The sequence below is a fragment of the Garra rufa genome, chromosome 4, assembly GCF_049309525.1.
Source record: "Garra rufa chromosome 4, GarRuf1.0, whole genome shotgun sequence".
Classification (NCBI taxonomy): domain Eukaryota; kingdom Metazoa; phylum Chordata; class Actinopteri; order Cypriniformes; family Cyprinidae; genus Garra; species Garra rufa.
This window is the reverse complement of record NC_133364.1, coordinates 38455622-38481228: the sequence shown is the minus strand read 5'-3', so window position 1 is coordinate 38481228 and position 25607 is coordinate 38455622. Positions and strand designations below refer to the sequence as shown.

Below are 25607 nucleotides of genomic sequence, written 5' to 3'. Positions count from 1 at the left end.
ATGTAATAATTTGGTTTGTTCTTATCTGTTTTACCTTAACTACAACTTCTTCAATGTAGATCTACATACTTGTACCTAAATACGATTTTAGAATTTTATGCTATATAGACCTACCAAATTACCCTCCACTGGATCTATAATGAGCAGCAATAAACTACATTTGAGCATTTTAGAATGCCTAGTCATACTTCTGTGTATATTTTGATGAAAATAACTCAAAAGTAGTGTAACTCATTACAATTCAGAGACAGTAATATTGTAATGTAACTAATTACTTTTAAAATAAAGTAACTAGTAATATATAATGCATTATATTTTGGAAGTAACTTGCCCAACACTGGTTATAAATAAATTCATATAAAAATTTATTTAAAATGAAACTGAAACTTTATTTGGATCAGTTAGCCATGTTCGACGTTACGTTGACCGAAGCTATGGAGTCTCACTTCAGAGGCACAATTACCTCTGAGCTCAAAAGAAATGGCCAATGAAAATTGGCGAGTGGAATTTGCATGTCAAGCCAATCCCCCGTACATACGTGTATTTAATATGGCGGCGTGCATCCTCTCATTCAGATTTTCAGAGCTTCAGAGCCGAGCGCTTTGTAAGCTGCTGAAGAAACTATGTTGAACATTCTACTACAAAGAATCCAGCACTGCAGAAGTTCTCAGGCTGCAGAGGATTCTGCATTCAGCTGAGAGATCACCAACGCTGCATACACAGATACACAGATAAGTGCCGTGGTCGTTCCCTTGGCAATCCAGCCTAAAAGAGCAATTTGCTACAGCAAGCACGGTCGTCGAGAGTGTCTTTTAAAATGTCTGTCCGACCGTGTGCTTCTGGATGTGGTACTTTCCTAACCTCTGATGATAGGCACGATCGCTGTCTCACCTGCTTAGGCTGTAATCATGCAGATCCTGCTGCTGCAGCTGCCCAGTCAGAGCCGGAAGCAGAGTTGGTGGCCATGCTTTTCTGGGCCACTAAGAGCATCGGCTGGAGGTGAATTTTCCACTTCTCCCGAGCTCTTCTCCTGATATTCAAATGACGATTGTTTTCTGCCGCCACACTTATCAACAGGATTGGCGGCATACAAATGTTTGTTAAATCGCAGATGAATTCTGTGTATGCTTTGATCTGTGCTCGTCCCTACGTTAGATTGATAAATGAGGCCCACTCATTGAACACACTTTATAATTGTCTGTGCTGCTACATGTGCAAATAGACTGGTCAAGTTTATTCTTTAAAGCACACGATTGCTTTGTTTTGTGTTGTTCGGAGTTCTTAGGTAAAAGGTTGTAGATTCTATGCATTCTACAATTCGGAACAACTGTAACATTGGAATTATTCAGCAATTTCAATTTTTACATGTGTGACTATGTTGAATTTTTTTGTCTCCTATGTGACTTGGAATTCATGTACAGGACCATAGAATTGCCATGTTGCTATAATGTGATTCACAATTGCATTCTGAATGGGCTTCTAATTGTTTAATTATTTAATTGGCATGATACATTTACTAGTTACTATTTAGTTTGTTTACCTATATCATCTTGTGTGATCATTTATGATCAGTTTTTGTCTATCCATGTTTGCTAGCTGTGTTGTTGTTCTTTGTATTCTGACCCTTTTGGATACTCTGCTTTGGTAATTTAAAGAAATGCAAAACTGCTGCAGTTGGATACACTCTTCCCTCCCAACCTCATCCTGACAGGTGTTTTATGAAGAACTGGATTAGTGAAAACTTCAATTGTAAAGGAAGCCATTTACATTTTTGTAGCTTTACATTTTAAAACCGTATAATGCATTCACCCATTAATGGATGTACCTTAACTGTGCTCCAGATTATAAACCCTACCAGATAAACTAATTATTTTCAGTTTGTTTTGTTCTCCACACAGGCTACAGTTCTGTAATCTCACTGTTCAGTCTTGTGAGAGTTTGTCTTCAGCTCTACAATCCTCAAACTCTGTCCTGAGAGAGCTGGACCTGACTAACAATGACCTGCAGGATTCTGTGGTAAAGCTGCTTTCTGATGGACTGAAGAGTCCAAACTGTCAGCTGCAGATACTGAGGTAAATGGTGTTTGATAAAATAATTAAAAATGCTTAGTGCGATTGCCAAATTTTTAAGCTTGTGGTGTAATTTTTGGAACATACGGTGCTACTCTGTGTTCATTTACATGCAAGTGGCTCATCCTGTGTTTACAATGTTTCGGAACAGTGTTTACAATCCCTGCATCCCAATGTTCATACTATCCATCCTAAATAGTATGTAAGATTACAATAAGTGTGTCCCAAAGCATAGTATGCTGAAAAGAGTATGCCAAAAGTCCCCGGATGGTCTACTATTTCAGGTAAATTTTTAAGTGTGGAACCGTGCACACTCTACTTGCTAATATTGCCCACAATCCATTGCGCTTTGGCAAAGGATTCGGTCCAGAATTACAAACAGGAATAAAAAAAATAATTAAAAAACTACAAGCATGGCGGATACGCGTGATCGGCGGTTAAAGTTACTAATAATCAACATTTAACCTGGTAAAAAAAAAAAATATTTAATTGTATCTGTGTTATATTTTAACTGCAACAGCAATGTGAACTTTTAACTTTTAAATGCATCATTATGCAGAAAATAGTTTTTGGCATGAAAGACCTGCGAATGGCAGATCAGTGTGCTACTTTTCTCTCCAATATGGTAGGATGTTAAATAAATTAAATGTGGAGAATGTTAACTGTGACAAGATGATTGACAGGCCAGTTTGCCATGACAGGGTAAAGATGCAGTTGTGTGATGTGTTATTATGTCCCAAAGCTTGCCTACTCTTCTACTACACACTCAAAAGTGTGTACTTTTTCTTCAACAAAAGAGTACATACTTTAAGGACATAGTATAAGTATGAAAATTGGGACGCAGGTAATGTTTCAGAGATATTTAAGCATTTTTGTGTATATCGAATTAGTAATATCGGATTCATATATAATGGTGCCATCTTGTTGGTGTTTTGAATATTGCAGCACATCTGAAGGGAGACGAGACAACAATAATGATGTGAATATGTAAACCATACTTGCTTTGCTGTAATTAGTAAACTGTATTTAACATAACAGCCAATAATGCACATATTAGATGTGTTACATAAATGCCTGAGATGTAGCTACTTTATGCAGCTTGGCTCTAAGAATTAGAGACAAACTTGCAGATCTGTGTAATGTGTCAAGTCCTGTTTCAATCAAGGCGTAACAGAGACCAGATTTAGATTATATATATACAGAAATGTTACAACTGAGATCAAACCGTGTATGTTCACTCTTAAGATCTAATGGCTGATTTATAGACACGTCACTCTTCGTAGACACACAGCTGGGTTCTGCTTCTGATCTCTTCTGATGAACTGAGCTAAAGCAGAAAAAGAATGAAGTTAATGCTTTAAATTACTGTAAGTAATTATTGGCAATGTACATGTACAAATTATAAACACTTTTGTGTTTGCCCCCATGTTTCATGAGTTGAACTCAAAGATCTTTTTCTATGTACACAAAAGGCCTATTTCTCTCAAATATTGTTGACAAATCTGTCTAAATCTGTGTTAGTGAGCAGAAACTGAAACACGTTGTCGTATACACCGATCCAGAGCATCCTGATCTCGGAGGTGAAGATGCTGGATGTACCTGGGCTGGTGTGGTTACACATGGTCTGCGGTTGTGAGGCCGGTTGAATGTACTGCCAAATTCTCTGAAACGCCTTTGGAGATGGCTTATGGTAGAGAAATGTGAACATTAAATTCACAGGCAACAGTGCAATTGCACGCTCCCTCAAAACTTGTGACATCTGTGGCATTGAGCTGTGTGATAAAACTGTACATTTTAGAGTGGTCTTTTATTGTGGCCAGCCTAAGGCACACCTGTGCAATAATCTTGCTGTCAAGATGCAAATCAGCATCTTGATATGCCACACCTGTGAGGTAGATGGATTATCTCTGCAAAGGAGAAGTGCTCACCAACCCAGACTTAGACAGATTTGTGAACAATATTTGAGAGAAATAGGCCTTTGGTGTACATGGAAAAAGTCTTACATCTTTGAGTTCAGCTCAAGAAAATGGGGACAAAAATAAAAGTGTTGCATTTATAATTTTGGTCAGTGTACATAAACAGTGCTTTGTCAGCAGCCATTTTTAAGGAAAAGGAAAGAACGTATGGTGACCCATACTTAGAATTTGTGCTCTGCATTTAACCCATCTAAGTGCGCACACAGTAATGAACACACATCGGGAACAGTGAGCAGCCAATGCTGCGGCGCCTGGGGAGCAGTTGGCGGTTCAGTGCCTTGCTCAAGGGTCTCATCTCAGTTGTGGTATTGAGGGTGGAGAGCTGCTGAAAAAAACTGCATAATTAGCTGGTTTATGCTGGTCTTTTGCTGGTTTATGCTGGTCCTTGACCAGCAACATGACCAGCATAAACCAGCAAAGGACCAGCATTAACCAGCTAAGGACCAGCAGTAACCAGCAAAGGACCAGCATAAACCAGCATCCCAGCACCAAAACATCCCTAACCAGCATATGCTGTTTTTTTCAGCAGGGAGAGTTCTGGTTATTCACTCCCCCCACTGAAAATTCCTGCACAACCCAAGACTTGAACCCGCAACCTTTGGGTTACAAGTCAGACTCTCTAATCATTAGGCCACTGGTCTCCAACTCAATTCCTGGAGGGCCAAAGCTCTGCACAGTTTAGCTCCAACCCTAATCAAACACACCTGATCCAGCTAATCAAGGTCTTCAGGATTACTAGAAACTTCCAAGCAGGTGTGAGTTGGAATTGGTTGGAGCTAAACTCTGCAGAGCTGCGGCCCTCCAGGAATTGAGTTGGAGACCTCTGCATTAGGCCAAGACTGCCCCATGTTTCATAATCTAGACTAACACTTTTTTTAAGATGACTGAAAGGAGGAAAAACCAAAGTCACTTATTTCACTCAGTCATTTATTTACTTTATAACAGTAATTAAATATCGGGTCTGCATACCTTTTAATGGGCACATAAGCATGCAAATAACTGGTATCAGTTATAAAAAAAATCAATATCAGTCGAACACTAATTAGCAGAGTTGTATGCAGTAAACTGGTAAATAAGGCAAGGACACAGAGAAAGAAGCTCTTTTCGTCAGGAATGTCCTTACTTATAGTCTCGGGATCATTAATAGTCACGCCCCCAACATTTTCCTGGAGGCGCCACTTTATTTTATTTATTTATGATAACTGAAAAGAAACAGCTGACTTGTTATGTGCCTTTTGTCGTGGATCTACAAGACATTGGACTGTCTATTAGTCAAACTTATGCCATGTGGACTATTGCGTCTGTAGGTTGTCTGGCTGTATGGTGACAGAGGAAGGCTGTGGTTATGTGTCTGCAGCTCTGAGTTCAAACCCCTCACACTTGCGAGAGCTGGATCTGAGCTACAATCACCCAGGAGATTCAGGAATCAAGCTGCTCTCTGAAAAACTGAAGGATCCAAACTGCACACTGGACAAACTCAAGTATGTTGATTATGTTATTTCAAGCATAAACAGGGCTCTAGACCAGGGTCATGAAACTTAGTCCCTGGGGGGGGGGCACAACCTAGCAGAGTTTCATTCCAACACCACATTTCAAACACACACATAGCATGTTGCCTGAAAGTACTGAAGCCTGAAGTACTTGATTAACTGGATCAGTTGTGTTTAATTAGAGGTGAATCTAAACTCTGCAGGGCTGTGCCCCTCCAGGAACTGCATTCAACACCCCTGCTCCAGACTCATTATTTCCACTGGTGCGACTTTCTCAGTTGGTTGCACCAAACCTTTTTACTTCTTATTTGATTGAGGAACAGTCAACAATGACTGATTTCCTGATCTAAGTGACCTAGCTGATGTGTAAGACCATAAGATATGGTAATATAATTTGGGGCCAAATTGTGTAAAGCTTTAAAAACCAATAATAAAATCTTTAAATCAATCCTATACCTGACCGGTAGCCAGCGGCATTCTGCACAAGCTTCAATCGAGATAGCTGCCATTGACAGATCCCTACATAAAGATAGTTACAGTAGTCCAGTCACGGGGAAATAAAAGCATGAATAACAATCTCCAGATCTTTAAAACTCAGAAAAGTTTTTGGTTCAGAGATAATCCTAAAATGATAAAAAGCTGCTTTTTACAACTGAATTAATCTGTTTATCAAAACTGAGAGATGAGTTTATTATGATGCCTAGACAATCGTATCACCATCAGTCATAAATGATAGATAGTGGGCTGATGCAATTTTTTAAGACGCTTTTTTCTTCTGAAATTTTCTATCACTTCTATAAATTGGGCACAGGCCATGTTGTTGGCATAAATTCTAATGTGATAATGTTGCATTACTTGTGTAAATAATATAAATTGTTACAGAGGGACGTGAAGCAGGCGGATCCAAGTGCAAGCTTTTATTAAGCACAGACATGGTCATAAACAGGCAGGGGTAGATCAACGGCAAACGGATGCAATAAGGGCAAGACAACAGAGTAATCCAGACAGGCATGGGTCGATAAACTGGTGAACGTAATTCAACAGAGCTAGATGAAAGAGTAGTCCAAAGAGGTAGGCAGGAGATTGAGAAAACCAGACAGGGCAATCAGAAGTCGAGTCAAGTCACTTTTATTTATATAGCGGTATTCACAGTATTTAAACAGGATAATAGTGTGTAAGTAACGCATTATTGTAAACAATCAATTTTCAGTTAAAGGCAGTTAATCAATGAATTCAGGGAACAAGGAAAACAAGACAAGACTAGAAACACGGGAAACGCTTTGTAAGGGCTGCGATGCAAAACCAATACTCGGCAGGGAATGAGTGAAATGGGCTTGTATTTATATGGCAGGTGCTTGGCTGAGGGTGAAAGTGCAAGACATACAAAGGCACATGGGAAGTGGAGTTCGTAATGTGTGTGTGAGTCAATGAAATGAGCTGGTGACCTCCGTTGGTGAGTGAACGGAAGGACAAGGACATTGTTTATAACTAACGGCCCTGTTTTAACAATTGAACCACATGGACTGTGCATGTCGCAGGTGCATCTTGGGCATGTCTGAATCCAATCATAATCTACCATTCCCTTTAAAGGCCAGTTACAGTTGCAGCATGGTGGAATCGAAATTTATATGGTGGAATTTGGGAGTACACAATAATAGTTTACATTGTAATCTGTTCACTTTTAATATTTGGCATGTTTGTGTGCTGCTGTGCATCCCTGTGTGTGTAATAAGCAGAGTGTTTGTCCATTGTTCACCTGCCTATAGGCACATATTACTAATGCACTCTTAAAATAAATAAATAAATATACTGTGCCATTGGCTTTAGAACAGGTTTTAGTTGCCTTAAAATAGCAACATGCCAATAATGCACTTGAACACAGCTCGTTTTTAGACCAGCAAGCCCATGGGCAAACAGATGGGTGCAAGTGCATTTGCCATTTAAACAACATGGAGTTGGATGTGTAAATGATAAACTGTAAACCGTGTCAGGCTGAAACTAGCAAAAAACACATGCAACGTGCCTGGCGTCGCTTTGCGCCAGGTGTATGATAGGAGATGATACATAGATAGATAGATAGATAGATAGATAGATAGATAGATAGATAGATAGATAGATAGATAGATAGATAGATAGATGGATGATAGGTGTATGATAGAGTACGCCACTAATGAGTGTCCCAACGGAAACAAACCTTACATACTGTAGTCACAGAAAGAAAAGACATTATGACTAAATATTAACAAATCATACAAAATATTAGCGTTAGTTATTGGTCTATTTTCTATGTTTGAGTAAACAGATCTGACTAATTAATGCCACTAATACTTTCAACAAACAAGAATTTAATAATTTCAAATAAACTGGACTACACTATGTAAGGTTTGTTTCTGGTGGGACACTCATTAGTGGCGCACTCTAGGCGCTTGCTCGCAGTGATGTTTTGAGCTTCTGGATGCAAAATATTTGACCTTCCATTTGGTATGGAGTCCATATATGTAAAATTATGTAAATAAAAAATAAAATAACTAAAAATCACTTTGTTGTTCTGGTGGTGTAAATGAATAAGGAGGACACTCTTACAGCATGTTTAATGGTATGTAATTTGATGATTTGTTAAAGGGGTCCTATTATGCTCTTTTACAAAGACTTTATTTTGTTTTGAGTGCACTAGAACGTGCTCTCATGATTGGTGTTTCGAAAAACGCATTATTTTCACATAATTTATTACAATAGCTTTCCCCCAAGGCTGGTGTCACACCCCTGGACATTCTAGTTGGTTTCTTCCATCATCTCCCCCCGCTGCTCTGTGTGTTTTGGTTCCTGCCTCATTCCCTACACCTGTGTGTGCTAATCAGTGTGTCTCTGGACCCAGAACCCAGCCAGCCACCACCCCGACACGCGGAGCATGAGCCCGAGCCCACCTTGGACGGTAAGCCCGAGCCCAGAGCGACTGAGCCAGTGTCTACAGGAGAGACAGCGCAGTTCATCGCCATGGAGCAGAGACCGAGGCCATCTGATCAGGTGCGAGAGCCGACTACTGTGACCGCGACGGCGGATATTTTAGTGGAGCGGGAGAACGCTGAGGACAGCATCACCCATTGCACCGCTGCTGAGGGTGATCAAAATATGGACCTGGGACATACTGTAATGAACAAGATTTAACCTCATCAAAAGATATAAACACTGAACTCCCTATATACTCTGAACTGTCAGCCTGCGTGGATTTACCACCCACCCTCCCTCAGTTACCTTTGTCTAGCAGCGATGCTACTTCAACCATGCCACCTCTGCTTCCTGTCAGCCCCTCAGCTCACCCTCAGTTTACCATCTGTGCAGTGGGTTCGCCGCGGGTCTGCTAGTCTCCATCGGTGTCATGGCTGGAGGATCCCTCATCTTCGCATTCAGCCTCAGAGTCCTGGACTCCGCCTCGGCCCTCCGACCTTGCGGCTCCACCCCGGCTCTCAGCTCCCTCGTCTACACCGTCGCCAGTCGGCCCACCAGCTCCACCGGGCTCCATCGTCCCTCTGGCTCCGCCCCGGTCAGTCGTCGCCCCACCTTCGCCTCAGGACTCTACTCCGGCTGCGCCTCGTCACTACGTCCCACCGGCTCTGTGGAACTCCTTCCTCCCTCTGGCACAGCCTCGGTCCTCCGGAGCTCCGCCTCCATCCTGGTCGCCAGAGCCTTGGGCTCCGCCTTGGCCCTCTGGATCCTCGGTGTCACCCAGGATCATCGGCTATCCATCTCCGCCTCGGGCTCTACCATGACCTGCTCCACCTCCATCGGTCGCCCCCTGGAGTCATCAGCCTGTCCTCCACCATGGCTCCTCCCTCCTTCAGCTCCACCGTGTGTTTCCATCATGGCTAAGGTCTGGGTCTTACCTGGCTCCTCCTGCTCCAGATCCCTCCTGTCTCCTCCTTGGCTTCCTCCCTCATTCCCTACACCTGTGTGTGCTAATCAGCGTGTCTTTATAAGTTGGTGTCTTTGTTTTGTTGCTTGTCGGACGTTGATGTTGTTTAATACGTCATTGTGTCTCCAGCATGACAGCTGGCACAAATGAAGGTCCGCCCTCCAAAAACCTAATGTGTTGTGATTGGTTAGCAGTTCCACTGCTTTGCATTGGCCAACAGCTTAGGCGGTGTTTCAGTCCTGCCACGCCCCTTCCCAAAGCAGCAAGTTCCATGTACAACTGCGCAAGCTATATTAAAGTCAAGTCACCTTTATTTATATAGCGCTTGTAACAATACAGATTGTGTCAAAGCAACTGCACAGTATTTAAACAGAACAATAGTGTGTAAGCAACGCATTATTATAGATAATCAATTTTCAGTTAAAGGCAGTTCATCAATGAATTCAGTGATATCATCGTCAGTTCAGTTCAAATAGTATACGATATCGCTGAAAAAAGGTCCCCAACTAAGCAAGCCAGAGGCGACAGCGGCAAGGAACCAAAACTCCACAGGTGACAGAATTGGAGATAAAAACCTTGGGAGAAACCAGGCTCAGTCGGGGGACCGGTTCTCCTCTGGCCAGACGAAACCAGCAGTTTGTACCAATGTCCGATTGTAGAGAAACTCATCAGGATCCTGTGATGTAGCACCGATGGCGGTCTAGGTTGGCGAGGTCTCTGGAGCTCATCTGGTTGACATCCATGGCTATTGAAGTCATCTCCAGGTGGTGATCCATGATCTAAGCTGGTGCGGACTGGATCCGGGGGACTGCAGTGACCATCTGATCCGGATACAGGCTGGGTTTGGTGGCTACGGTGACCTCGGAATAAGAATGAAACAGACTAATATTAGCGTAGATGCCATTATTTTTACGATGCAACGAGTGCATCAGATGTTATGGGAGGTGTTTTCGGTTCTGGCTGACCTAATGAATGCAGCCTAACAATCCTTTAACGGATTTGAATTATAGGAATGTGTTAATGTTTTATGTGTAAGCCAGGTTAAAGAGATGTGTCTTTAATCTAGATTTAAACTGACAGAGTGTGTCTGCCTCCCGAACAGTGTTAGGTAGATTGTTCCAGAGTTTAGGCGCTAGATAAGAAAATGATCTGCTGCCGGCAGTTGATTTTGATATTCTAGGTATTATCAAATTGCCAGAATTTTGAGAATGCAGCGGACGTGAGGGACTATAATGCGATAGAAGCTCGCTCAAGTACTGAGGAGCTAAACCATTGAGGGCTTTATAAGTAATTAACAAGATTTTAAAATCTATACAATGTTTTATAGGGAGCCAATGCAGTGCTGACAGAACCAGGCTAATATGGTCATACTTTCTAGTTCTAGTAAGAACTCTAGCTGCTGCATTTTGGACCAGCTGGAGTTTGTTTATTAAGCGTGCAGAACAACCACCCAATAAAGCATTACAATAAACTACCCTTGAGGTCATGAACGCATGAATTAATGTTTCAGCATTTGACATTGATAGCATAGGTCGTAATTTCGATATATTTTTAAGATGGAAAAATGCAGTTTTGCAAATGCTAGAAATGTGGCTTTCAAAGGAGAGATTGCTATCGAATAGGACGCCTAGGTTCCCAACTGATGACGACGAATTTACAGAGCAGCCATCTAGTATTAGACTGTGTTTTAGGTTATTACTTGTAGAGGTTTTAGGTCCAATAATTAACACCTCTGTTTTTTCAGGATTTAACAGTAAGAAGTTATTCACCATCCAGTTTTTAATATCAGCTATGCATTCTGTTGTTTGTTCCAGTTTTTCGAATTGATATGTTTTGCCGGGCTGCGGAGAAATATAGAGCTGAGTATCATCAGCGTAACAATGAAAGCTAACACCATGTTTCCTGATGATATCTCCCAAGGGTAACATGTAAAGCGTAAAAAGTAATGGCCCTAGTACTGAGCCTTGAGGTACTCCATACTGCACTTGCGATTTAAATGATACCTTTTCATTTATTGCCACAAACTGATGACGGTCTGATAAGTACGATTTGAACCAAGCCAGTGCACTACCATTAATGCCTACATAATTTTCAAGTCTATTTAAAAGAATGTTGTGGTCAATAGTATCAAACGCAGCACTAAGATCCAGTAGCACTAATAGAGAGATGCAACTACGATCGGTTGACAAGAGCAGGTCAATTGTAACTCTAATGAGAGCAGTCTCAGTACTATGATATGGTCTATAACCTGACTGGAAATCCTCACAGATACCATTTTTCTCTAAGAAGGAGCATAATTGTGAGGATACTACCTTTTCTAGTATCTTTGACAGAAAAGGGAGATTCGAAATTGGTCTGTAGTTAATTAGTTCATTGGGGTCAAGTTATGTTTTTTTAATGAGTGGCTTAATAACAGCCAGTTTGAAGGTTTTGGGGACATATCCTAATGATAGTGACGAATTAATAATATTCAGAAGAGGATCTATGACTTCTGGAAGTACCTCCTTTAGTAGCTTAGATGGAATAGGGTCTAACATGCATGTTGTAGGTTTAGATGATTTAACAAATTTATACAATTCTTCCTCTCCTATAATAGAGAATGAGTGGAATTGTTCCTCAGGAGATCTACAACGCATTATCTGATGCGATACTGTAGCGGGCGGCTGTATGGTTACAATTTTATCTCTAATAGTGTCTATCTTGGAGGTAAAGTACTTCATAAAGTCATTACTGCTGTGCTGTTGGGAAATGTCTGCACCTGTTTCTGCTATATTTTTTGTTAATTTAACCACAGTATTGAACAAATACCTAGGGTTATGTTTGTTTTCTTCTAAGAGAGATGAAAAGTAATCCGAACTGGCAGTTTTAATGCTTTTCTATAAGATAAGTTGCATTCACGCCAAGCAGTACGAAAAACCTCTAGTTTTGTTTTCCTCCAGCTGCGTTCCATTTTTCGTGCTTTTCTCTTTAGGGCGCGAGTGTGATCGTTATACCACGGTGTTACACTGTTTTACTTAATCTTTTTTAAGCACACTGGAGCAACTGTATCTAAAGTGCTAGAAAAGAGAGATTCCATATTTTCTATTACATCATCAAGTTTTTCTGAGCTATTGGATATGCTGAGGAATTCAGTCAGGAAGATTACTTACAAAGCAGTCTTTTGTGGTAGAAGTGATGGTTCTACCGTACTTGTAGCAAGGAGTTGAATTTACAGTTTTAGCTATCTGGAGTATACAAGAGACTAGATAATGATCTGAGATGTCATCGCTTTGCTGCAGAATTTCAACACCATTAACATCAATTCCAAGTGACAGTATTAAGTCTAGAGTATGATTTCGGCAATGAGTAGGACCTGACATGTGTTGTCTAACCCCAATAGAGTTCAAAATATCTATAAATGCTGTTCCTAATGCATCTTTTTCATTATCAACATGGATGTTAAAATCACCCACTATTAAGACTTCATCTGTGGCCAACACTAACTCGGATAGAAAATCAGCAAATTCTTTAATAAAGTCTGAATGGTGCCCTGGTGGCCTGTAAACAGTAGCTAGTACAAACGTCACGGCGGATTTATCATTAGCACTTGTTTCTCTTGATAATGCTATATGAAGCACCATTACTTCAAACGAGTTATATTTGAAGCCCTCTCTCTGAGAGACATTGAGAATATGGCTATAAATAGAAGAAACACCTCCCCCTTTACCTTTTAGACGTGGTTCATGTTTATAACACTAATCTTGGGGGATGGACTCGTTTAAAATAATGTAATCTTCTGGTTTTAGCTAGGTTTCTGTCAAACAGAGCACATCTAGCTTATGATCAGTGATCATGTCATTTATAAAAAGTGCTTTTGTAGAAAGGGACCTGATATTCAATAAGCCAAGCTTTATCAAGTGATTCTTACGTTTTAAATATAGATATTTTTCTTACAAAAACATATTGGATCGCTAAAGGAGGCTTTTACTGACCCCTCTGGAGCCATGTGAGGCACTTTTTATTACGGATCGACTTGTTTTAGGCTGATGGAGAGAAACACTTGTCAATGCCGTTCAGTCTATGCCGTTCTAAAGTTTGGGAGTGCCAGGATTATTTTAATATAACTACATGATACATGATATTATCATTATTGTGCTAATTTATTTAATTATTTACATGCCTGAAACCAGCTCCAGCGTAAGGCTAGTGAAGCTATCTACACTGTATGATGAATAAATCTCCTACCACACACTGTACATGTCTACGGCATGGTTCCGACGCAGCCAACGATGATAGTCACTCTAGTCAATACTTGTGTTTACATCAGTCATGGCCCCGCATGTGTCTCGACCCTCGGCTACCAGAGCAGTTTACGTACACTTAAGTCAATGTGGCTCGCTGAAGCATCCCAGATGCGGTTGTCCATGCTACATTGCTAAAGTTAGGTAAGGCAAGGCAAGTTTATTCATATAGCACATTTCATACACAATGGTACATAAGAGAAATTAAAATCATAAATCATAAAAATTAATAATAATAATCACAACAATAAAAACAGAATTTAAGAACATTTAAAATTATTTAAAAGTTGAATTAAAATAAATTAACACAGTAAGAAAGATTATACATAAAATAATGCAATCTGTTCGGACGTAGCCCAGTGCTAATTCGATAAATGTACAATTGAACAGATGAGTTTTGAGTCTGCATTTAAATGTGGCTAATGTATTAGCACATCTGGACCAGTATTCACAAAACACCTTAAGGCTAAAAGTAGCTCATAACTTGCCGATTTAGGAGAAAATCTTAAAAATAATGGGCGTCTCAATCCTAAATTTAGGACTCATAAATTTTTGTGTTTCACAAAGCGTTTAGCGCTAAAGCTAGCTCCTAAATCTGTGCAACGTAAAGACTGATTTATACGCGTCCGCAAGTTCGCTTGGGTTTGTGAAATCAACCATTTCATGTGGCGGTGTGCACGGCTTCTCCATTGAACTGTTCGCGTGTCACCTCATTGCTCACGAAAATTTTTAAAGCTGTTTTGACTGAACAGATACGCCTGTACAAACTTCTCTATAATCCATCAATGCGTGACCATAGAAATAGTCAGATGGCAAAAAACTCATCGTGACCAGTATTGGAAAGGACGAAAACTTTAGCAAAAAAGTTTGTGAAACTGTACATTTTAACACTGTTGTGTTGGTTTTTACTGTTGAAGACTGTAGTAATAAAAATATCTTAATCATAATTGCTTTTGTTAGTGTTTCACATTACTTATTTTCATAGATGTAATTCACGGGTGGGACACTTTTTGCAAAGCTCGATATTGTCCCACCACTTTCTCGCGGCACGGACATACCTAATGCTGATGAAACATTCCTTTCTGTTGAATAAGGTGCTGACGCTGGAATCTGTATTTTTTTCTGAAATCATGCGTAATGTTCGTTGCGATGTTAATTAGCGACGGAACTTTCTCAATGCGGCTTGTGCTCAGTGTTCACACGCGAGCTCTTCAGTCCCTCGCTTATGACTCATTACGGTTAAAAATCAAAACAAAATACACACAAATGTGTCTCTGATATAGGATCACTGATGAACTTAATTTTACTAAGGGGTGAAAAAATATGTGTGGTGTCGGATTAGAACCAAAACCCTGTAACTCCTTAAATGAACATTCTACCACTAGACTATTGGATATTACTAATAGCTGTTGCATATCTATGGATTTATTCACTGCACCATTTATCTCAAGGCTAATAACATATTATTGAAGTACATGTAAGAATAAAATTGTGTTAAAAACGAGTTTAATGTCAATACATTATGTACACATGATCAGAGCCTGTAACCACAAAACATTTCATCTTACAGTACCACTAAAAGTTCTCCTAAATGGCAGTAGAAGTTTTTGGCTAAGAGTTTTCTCTTAAAACCTATTCACAAAGCTGCTGAGACAAACTTTTACTAAGGAATAGTTATAAGTCTAAAGCTAAAAGTAAGGGCGGGGTTGACCTTGTTACTATGGATGATGTCCACATGCTTATTAACTATGCACACAATGATTGGCTGATAGGGGAGGGATCTCTGTCAGACATTCATTCATAGAAATATTGTAACATGCACTATTATATCATATTTAAATAAAGGTTTTAAAATAAAAATGTTGCCATATTCAAATAAAGATTTTAAAATGCAGGCTAAGTGTCACTAATTAAACGTGTATCTTCAGCCTCATGTACGCTCCTCTTATACAGTTAGCGGCTATGCATATAAACAGCCTTTTAATTAACAGGGTAGAATAATCATGGCTGATAGTAAGGCATGTAAACGTAAAAGAAAACCAGTGGTGGACAGTAACGAAGTAGTTGTACTTCCTTACTGTACTTAAAGCTGTAGTCTACGATGTTGAAAATCAGTCGAGAGAGCCTGAATTTTTTAAAAATTCATCCCGCCCCTCCACACGCACACCCCTCCCCTCTGTGCTAACTGGTCCTCTTCTCATAGCTGAAAGAAGTGAACACATAAAGCCTTGAAGTAATGAACACTTACAATTATGACTGATTGACGTCATTTACTTTCACAACATTGCTTAGTCGCTTCAATCTAATGACCTCGCTAATGACACATCATATGTAAAGTTAACTTTCGACACTTGAACGTAGTTGCTTCATCAACAATGCAATGTCACCATTGTCCTAACAAAATAGCTCAGAGGCACACGTTTGAGTTCACGCACACGCAAGATTAGCAACACATGCAATGTTCTATCGGCTCGAACAGAAAACCGCTAACGTTAGGCCAACTGAAATAGTCAAGCACTTCAAGAAATATAATTACTTTGACCCGTGATAGGCGATGCTGAACGGCTAACATTCCAATGCCGACCGGTAGCATGATCATCTTGCCAGACTGATAAAAAGCTATTTATGTAATACACCACACCATAAAAGTATAAATAAACGCTTAACGTTACCTGCTCAACAAAAAGTCATCCATGTCAGCGTCGGTTTTAAGTCCAAGGTTTCTCTGAAGCTTCCTCCAACGGGCAATGTGGACCCTATATTGATTCGGCTTTGAGTCCGGCGTTCTTCGCGTTTTTTTTTTTAATCTCTGCTCTTTCCTCAATTGACTTTCTCTTTCTTCCAACGTTGACTGTTGGGGCGAGCAGGGGCCGCTTGCTGCTGTCTGTTTGTTTGTTTGTTTGTTGGTTTTTCTCCATTGCTGAGTTGATGCTGCCTAATTTCGCGCGAAATTTCATGTCGCAGGAGGGGGCGGGGTGAGGTGCGGTGGGTGGAGACGCGAGTGGAGCAGGGGATTGGATGAGAGCAGTTAACCAATGTAAGCTGTCCGGCCGGACAGCTTACATTGGTCAATTTCTCTGCGGGTGTACACCCAAATGAATGTTTTTTTTCATTCTTTTTTCTCTTCATATTATTAGGATTGTACTGTAGAACCATAACCAGCATCTAAACGAGGTTATTAATAATGAACAATCTTTGAAATTGTAGACCATGGCTTTAAGTACATTTTTCAAGTATCTGTACTTTACTGGAGTAGTTTTATTTTGAGTAACTTTTACTTTTACTTCACTACATTCCAAGGCATAAGATCGTACTTTTTACTTCACTACATTTCAAAAACATGTCGTTACTCCTTATAATATATCACGTGTTCCGAGACGCAGAATAAAAGCATAAAAAGCTCTTTGAAAAAAGTCTGTTTACATGCATATCAGCTAATTGTTTATTATAAGAAGCACACAGGTAAAAGGCTGTCAATCATTTGAACACTTGTTTTAAACACTTGTCTTAAGTGACACTTGCCCTGTATTTTAAATTCTTTATTTGAATGTGGCAACATTTACAACAATATTTCTATGAATAAATGTCTGACAGAGATCCCTCCCCTATCAGCCAATCACTGTATTCATGGTTAGTGAGCATGCTGACATCATCCATAGTAACGAGGTCAACCCCGCCCTTACTCTTAGCTTAAGACTTCTCTCTACAACTGCTTATTAAAAGTTTGTCTCAGCAGCTTTGTTAATAGGTTTTAAGAGAAAACTCTTAGCTAAAAACTTTTACTGCTATTTAAGAGAACTCTTATGCTGCGTTCACACCAAATGCGAATATGCGTCTGATTTCAATGTTAAGCCAATGGTAAGACGCGTTTACGTGAGTCTGGAGTTCTTGCGGCGCGAATGAGGCGTTTAGCGTGGCACGGCAGACGCGAATTCGCCTCATTTGCACGAATGGCGCGAATTGAGCGTCTGGCGCGTTAAGCGCGAATTGTGCTTTTTGTGCATTCACGAGTTTGACGCGAATTCGCGTCTGCTGCCCGGGTTGAAAAATCTGAACTTCTGCGTCAATTCGCGCCGCGTTAACCAATCAGGAGCCTACCTAATGCACAACAAAGCAAGTGTTTTATCACATATATGACACAATTTCATTTTGTATTGAATGCTATTTATTCCATATCTAAATCTTAATTATATGAAACATTATTATAGTGTAGTGTCTACTACACTATAATAACAGAACAGTAATAACTATAATAGCGTGTATACTTTAGTGTGTCTGGACAGTGTTGTGTGAGGAAAACAATGAAATCACAGGACAGGTTAAATACGCAGCCGGGATAGAGCGCCTGTAGTTGGTGTCCTGGAGGATGATCCTCACTCCAATGCGGGACAGCAGGTCATCAAACTGGGCGTGGGACAGGCGGAAGTACAGCTGAAAGCGGCCGTCATCCAGGCGCAGCTCCTGGAGCAAATGATGAAACTCGCCGAAATGGGTTCGCCTCCGAAGGGTCTGGTGGACCCAAATACGGCGACGATAATCCCTACGCCGCTGTTCTGCTCTCCAGAGCAAATACAGAGCGGTGACTCTCTCGATAAATGACCGATCAACAACAGACATCTTGTAAAAAGATGGCCGCCAACAGGGTTCGAAACTTTCACCTCTGATGCGCGTGAAAACAAAAGTTTGAAGCGAAATTTACGCGCGTCAGAGGTGAAAGTTTCGAACCCCGTTGGCGGCCATCTTTTTACAAGATATCTGTTGTTGATCGGTCATTTATCGGTCATTAGAGTCACCGCTCTGTATTTGCTCTGGAGAGCAGAACAGCGGTGTAGGGAACATCGTCGCCGTATTTGGGTCCACCAGACCCTTCGGAGGCGAACCCAGTTCGGCGAGATTCATCACTTGCTCCAGGAGCTGCGCCTGGATGACGGCCGCTTTCGCTCTTGACGCGCGAATGAACACAAGGTGGTCACGCGTATAACTAGACGCGGCAGGCACGAATTTAGACGCATATTCGCGTTTGGTGTGAACGCAGCATTAGTGGTAAGATAAAATGTTTTGTGAATACGGGCCCTGATCTCTTCTGGAAGCTGATTCCAACTCCGGCATAATAGCTAAAAGCAGATTCCCCTTGTTTTGTGTGAACCCTTGATATTACTAACTGACTCGATCCTAGTGATCTGAGTTGTCTGTTGGGTTTATATTCAGTGACCATATCTGCAATGTATTTAGGTCCTAGGCCATATAGTGCTTTATAAACAAGTAAAAGTACTTTAAAATCGATCTTAAACATAACTGGAAGCCAGTGTAAGGACCCGAGGACTGGTGTGATATGCTCTGATTTTCTGGTTCTAGTCAGAATCCTGGCAGCAGCGTTCTGTATGAGCTGTAGCTGTCTAATGGTCTTCCTGGGAAGGCCGGTGAGGAGACCATTACAATAGTCCACCCTGCTTGCGATAAAGGCATGAACAAGTTTCTACAAGTCTTGACGGGAAACAAAACATGTAATTCTTGCAATGTTTTTGAGATGATAGTATGCTGATTTAATTACTGCTTTGACGTGGCTACTGAAACTGAGGTCTGACTCCAGAATCACACCAAGATTCTTGACTTGATTTTTTGTTTTTTGACCCCTAGCGCCAAGGTACGCATTTACCTTATGAACGTCTCTGGGTTACGTATGTAACCCTAGTTCCCTGAAGGGAAGGAGACGCTGCGTCGAAATGCTTTGGGAACGCCTTCAGATTTTCAAGTTTCGTCTTCCGCCACATCCGCTCAGCTTTTCTGCATTGTCTTTTTATACTCTGTACTGCTGTTGATTTTCTCCATGGTGATTTCTGTCTGCCAGTCGTCTTTCTGTGCAATGTCATCGATGACATTCTTAACTTTTGAGTTAAAGGACTCCAGAAGAAGATCAACAGAGTCTGCAAAAATGCTTGGCATTGAAGACATAGTTTTCATAAATAGCACACTAGTGTTATCATTAATGCATCTCTTTCTGAAAGAGACAGATCTAGATTCAGTGGTAGCAGAGATCACTATTCCAAAGAAAATACAGAAGTGATCAGATAGTGCTACATCCTTAATAACAGTGGATGAAATCTTTAGACCCTTACTGATGAGTAAATCAAGAGTGTGTCCACGATTGTGTGTGCACATGCTGAATCAGGTCAAAAGTGTTCAAAAGGTGTCCTAACAGCTCTGCAGACACTCATGAAAGTAAAGTTAGGAGGGCTGTTTCATTGAGGACTGTTGCACTGCAGCTGTCTTCTAGCCATGTTTTATTTAGAAACATAAAATCCAGGTTGTTTGTGGTTATAAAGTCATTGTTCAGAAGTGATTTATTTTTTTAGTGAACAAATGTTTAAAAATGCTAGCTTGATGGCATTACTTTTTGTCTCTAGAGCAATCTTTGTTTGATGCCTAATAGGCCTCAGATTAGATGGGTCAACCGTACGACTTGGGAAGGCCTTAGACTTTCTATCACATATTAAAACAGAAATAGGGAAAACTACAGACACACTGGGTTCTGTAAACATTCCTGAGTGTTGCTGCTATTGTAGCGGGGACCCGACACATATCACTTAGAGCTGTTATCAGTTGTTTTTGGCTCACTCACAGCAGACGGAGGAGGGTTTGGGCCCTGACGTTGTGGCAGCGGCCGGAGAGCTCTCACAGGAGGAGGAGGAGGGCGAGCTAGGCCCACAGGCTTTGGTGGTTGTGGTGCCCACTGTTTTTTAGTTGATAACCTGGGGCTTGCAGCAAAAGAGTGGGAGAGTCTGGTTCCAGCATATACCAGTTACTCCATTTTCTGTGAGAAGCTTAGAAGCAGAGATGCTGGAGAGAGGGATAATGTGTCTGGTGAATGGAGCTCTGGCTCTGGTGTTTCCGATGGCTGCAATATGTTATCCTGGCTTCCCTGGCTGTTTACCAGAAAGTCGTCCTTCGGTGCTGAGTCTTGGAGCTGTTGTAGTACGTCACAGTCTCTGTGATGAGCTCTGTGGGCAGGACTCAGCCATGAAAGTGTCCATAAGCAGTGCTTGTTGTGGCTTTGTGGCATTGTCAGTGTCCTTGTGGGTTGTGCTGACCACATGATGACTCTGAAGCTGACAAGATGTCCTGTCGTCACTGATACTTTGTCCAAGTGTGTGTGTGCCATTCATGTTGGGTGGACTGGCACATTCTACTGAAGGATGCCGGAGTGGAAAATAGATATTGTGCTTTAGCACTCTTGCACCAAGTTTGTTTGGGTGGAAGCCATCCAGTTTGAACAGTTGTCTATGGCCCCAGAAAAGGTTGAAGTTGTCAATGAAGTTGACTCCTTTTAGACTGCAGGTTCTTTGTAGCCAGGTATTCAGTCCAAGAAACCGTGAAAACATGTTAGTTCCCCTTGCTGGGAGTGGTCCACTGATGAATGACTGAACTTCAAGTCTTCGAAGTGTTTCAATGAGTTCACCGAAATCCTTCTTTAGGAGTTCTGACTGCTCTTTCCGAATATCGTTCTTTCCCACATGGATGATTATTCGATTTGCAGTCTTGTGTTTCATTAGAATGTTCCGAAGTTCCTTGTTCACATCAGAGATGGTTGCTTGAGGAAAGCAGCATGTAGTTGTAGTTCTGCTACTGATATTTCTGATAATGGAGTCACCCACTATCAGAGTCCTGGGCTCGGCTTCGCTCTGAGCTGAGAGCTGCTGTCTGCTCGATCTTGCACGCCTGTTTGTAGCGATGTTAGCAGCTGGCTGATACGATCCATGTTCAGTCACATTTGGGGATTCCTCACCCACATGCATCAATGCTTCAAAATTGTTTTCAAGCTGTATAGGGGGTGGTAAAGTTTTTGCAAGCCTTGTCTTAGCCATATCTGGGGTAGAGGATGCTACCGCAGCAATATGAGATGCTCTTGGCAGTCTGATGTCTCGAGTGCCTTTGGGTTTCACTCCCTGTTTGTGCCATCGATTTGTGTGTCGATCAGTTTTGGCTTGTCCTGTACACTTATAAACTAGATTCACAGGACTCACTGGCTGTAAGCTGAGGGGGTCCGTGATGATGATCTTCTGTGTGTTCCATCTGTTTTGGAAGTCCAACAAGTAACTTTGTTTCTAAAACCACAATCCTTTGTAGAAGTCTGTGGCAGTTTGTGCAGCAAACGCGGAGCAAAGCGCGGAGCAGTAAGCAAGAGCGTCCGAACAGTAGCAAAGCCGGAAGTTAGGCGAATCCCTCACCTCGTCCCTCCCCAGCCGCCAACAATTCGAATTTCCGTAGACGGGATTTATTTAAATGATATGGACCGCATTGTGACATCATAGCATCCGGAAAACAATTGCTGTAGTCCCGTTCGTTGTAGTTCTTGAAAAGGATAAAAAAAAAAAAAAAACTAAAATATAATTTATTTAGTCTGCACCCTGCTAGCCATAAAAAAGGGTATTTTTTTTTTATAATAACAAAAACTGTAACTTTTCAAGCCAGTGATGGTCAGAAATCAGAAGATCCCTAATGACAAACCCCTGCTTCACTTATTGGTACTTCGGTATGATCCATCCTTGACGCAAATTTGCGGAAAACACCAGTCTATGCTTTAATCTACTAGAAATAAGAATGACAAGAAAATCCAGAATAAATAAATAAAAATATTTGTCACGTGAAAATGTATCACACCAATTGAATTCGTTACAGTATATAGTTATAGTTATAGTATATAGCCTGTGCGGACTCCCGGGAGGAGGGCAATAGATGGAATCCAGGGTGGTGACGGAACAGTCCAGGGAGGTGATGACAGGGGAAGGAGCTAAAAAGGAGACAGGAGGGATCTGGAGCAGGAGGAGCCAGGAGAGACCCAGACCGCAGCCATGATGGAAATCCACGGTGGAGCCGAAGGAGTGAGGAGCCATGGTGGAGGACAGGCTGACGACTCCAGGGGGCCGACCGATGGAGGCGAAGCAGATTTTGAAAAACTGTTTTGGCCGGATGCACTGTCACGCTGGAGACTAAGAATGGAGAAAACAACGGCATAGTAAAAGTCTTTAATAATCCACATAGAAGCATGAGAAACAGGAACGCAGCAACATCAACATCCGGCAAACATCATGGAAAAGACACACACTTATAAAGACACACTGATTGGCACACACAGGTGTAGGGAACGATGGAGGAACCAAAACACGCAGAGCAGCGGGGGGAGATGATGGGAGAGATAGATAGTCCAGGGGTGTGACATTGCCATTTTATGTAAGAGATTCCATGGATTTTATTGAATCATTGTATTCTGTTGATTTTTCTGATTTTTGCTGTTCTTCTTGCTACACTTGATGTTAAGAGTTTATACACCAACATCCCTCACAAGGATGGTTTTACGGGCTACTTTCTTTAAAAAAAACAATAAACAAAAAAAAAAAAACAGACAGATACTTAAATTTGTAATCCCACAACATGAAGGCAGCAGAAAAGTGCTCTCTCTCAGCACAGCAGAGTGCATCGCTTTGTTAACTTTACGGTTTATTATTTTGGGACGCAGTGACACGTGTCCCTCTTACTATATATGTGACCCTGGACCACAAAACCAGTCTTAAGTCGCTGGGGTATATTTGTAGCAATAGCCAAAAATACATTGCATGGGTCAAAATTTTTGATTTTTCTTTTATGCCAAAAATCATTAAGAAATTAAGTAAAGTTCATGTTCCATGAAGATTTTTTGTAAAATTCCTACTGTAAACATATCAAAATGTAATTTTTAATTTGTAATATGCATTGTTAAGAACCTAATTTGGACAACTTTAAAGGTGATTTTCTCAGTCTTTTTGATTTTTTTGCATCCTCAGATTTCTGATTTCAAATAGATGTATCTCAGTCAAATATTGTCCTATCCTAACAAACCATACATCAATAGAAAGCTTATTTATTGAGCTTTCATATGATGTATAAATCTCAGTTTTGTCAAATTTAACCTTATGACTGGTTTTGTGGTCCAGGGTCACATATTGCAGATCTATCACTTTTGCCATTCAGAAATCAATCATGCTGCACGTATCATAAATTCCGCGCTGAGGCGTTGCATTGTCTTGTCAGTGAGAGACTCTGAAAGTCTGAAAGTGTGTGAAAGATTATGCTAGTGCTATTCTAGCATGTTTAGCGCTGTGCTAGCATGTTTCAGAATATTGCTTGCCATTTAAACTATGGTTTAGCATGTTGCTTAATCTTGATAATATTATTTTCACAATTATCACAACATAATTTGATTAATCTGTGTGCGTGTGTGTGTGTGTGTGTGTGTGTGTTCACTGACTGAATGTGACTGAATGTGTGTTTTCTAGTGTGGGTCATGGAGGAGAATCCAGAATTACAGCAGGACTAAAGAAATGTAAGTCTACAAGCATACACAAAAACACATGTTGTGTTTCCATGTTTCATGGGGACATTCCATAGGTGTAATGGTTTTTATGCGGTACAAACTGTATTTTCTATGGCCCTACACCTAAACCTAGCCCTCACAGGAGGCTGTGCACACTTTTACTTAAAAAAACAAATTCTGCATGATTTATAAGCCTGTTTCTTATTTCATGGGGACCTAAAATTTTCACCTCAAGGTCAAAATTTACTGGCATTACTATCCTTGTGGGGACATTTGGTCCCCATAACGTGATAAATACCAGGTACACACACACACACACACACACACACGCACGCACGCACGCACACACACACACACACACACACATGTTGGGTTTACATGTTTTATGGGGACATTCCATAGGCGTAATGGTTTTTATACTGTACAAACCGTATTTTCTATGGCCCTACACCTACCCTATACCTAAACCTAGCCCTCACAGGAGATTGTGCATACTTTTACTTCATCAAAAAATCTCATTGTGCATGATTTATAAGCCTGTTTCCTCATGGGGACCTGAGAAATGTCCCCACAAGGTCAAAATCTACTGGTATTCCTATCCTTGTGGGGACATTTGGTCCCCACAACGTGATGAATACCAGGTACACACACACACACACACACACACACACACACACACACACACACACACACACACACACACACACACACACACACACACACACACACACACACACACACACAGCTGTAGTAATTGCTGTTGTGTTCTAAATGTCTCTGTTCTTGTGTTCAGATGCCTGTTTTCACAAACTGGATCCAAACACAGCAAACACTGAACTCAGTCTGTCTGAGGAGAACAGAAAGGTGACACGTGTGAGGCAGAAACCATGGTATCCTGATCATCGAGACAGATTTGATCCGTATCATCAGGTGTTGTGTAGAGAGAGTGTGTGTGGACGCTGTTACTGGGAGATTGAGTGGAGTGGAGATAAAGATTTGTGTATATCAGTGTCATATAAGAGCGTCAGGAGGAAGGGATGGGGTTATGAGTGTTTGTTTGGATTTAATAATCAGTCCTGGAGTTTGTTCTGCTCTCCTGACAGTTACTCATTCAGACACAATAAGATAAAGACTGTTCTTCCTGTGAAGCCCATCGTCAGTAGAATAGGAGTGTATGTGGATCCCAGTGCAGGAATTCTGACCTTCTACAGCATCTCCAGAAACACAATGAGCCTCATCCACACAGTCCACACCACATTCACTCAGCCGCTCTGTCTTGGCTTTTATGTTTATGGATCATCAGTGAAACTGTGTTGATGAATGAGAATAGACTGATGAGAGATTCTACCCACAATGCTTTGAGCTGCATGATGAATCAGTAACAGTAAGATGTTATAGAATCTCTTCATCACATTAATACTGCAGCTCAACTTCTGTCACTCAAATAACATGAATTGGAATAAAATTTAAAAAAAATCTGCCAATGGGGTAAGAAAAATAATCTTGTTTTCTGTTCGAAAATAAGATTTTTTTG

General features: G+C 41.0%; 1 protein-coding gene across 1 annotated transcript in view; it reads left to right on the top strand.

Moving 5' to 3' along the window:
• Positions 1 to 25390, top strand: part of LOC141332932 (NACHT, LRR and PYD domains-containing protein 3-like) — a 99587-nt gene extending 74197 nt beyond the window's left edge. Inside the window, exons 9-12 of the mRNA XM_073837891.1 lie at positions 1899 to 2072; positions 5353 to 5526; positions 24036 to 24082; positions 24867 to 25390. Coding sequence (XP_073693992.1) covers positions 1899 to 2072; positions 5353 to 5526; positions 24036 to 24082; positions 24867 to 25390 — 919 coding nt within the window. The remainder of the gene's footprint in view (positions 1 to 1898; positions 2073 to 5352; positions 5527 to 24035; positions 24083 to 24866) is intronic.
• Positions 25391 to 25607: the final 217 nt, after the last annotated feature.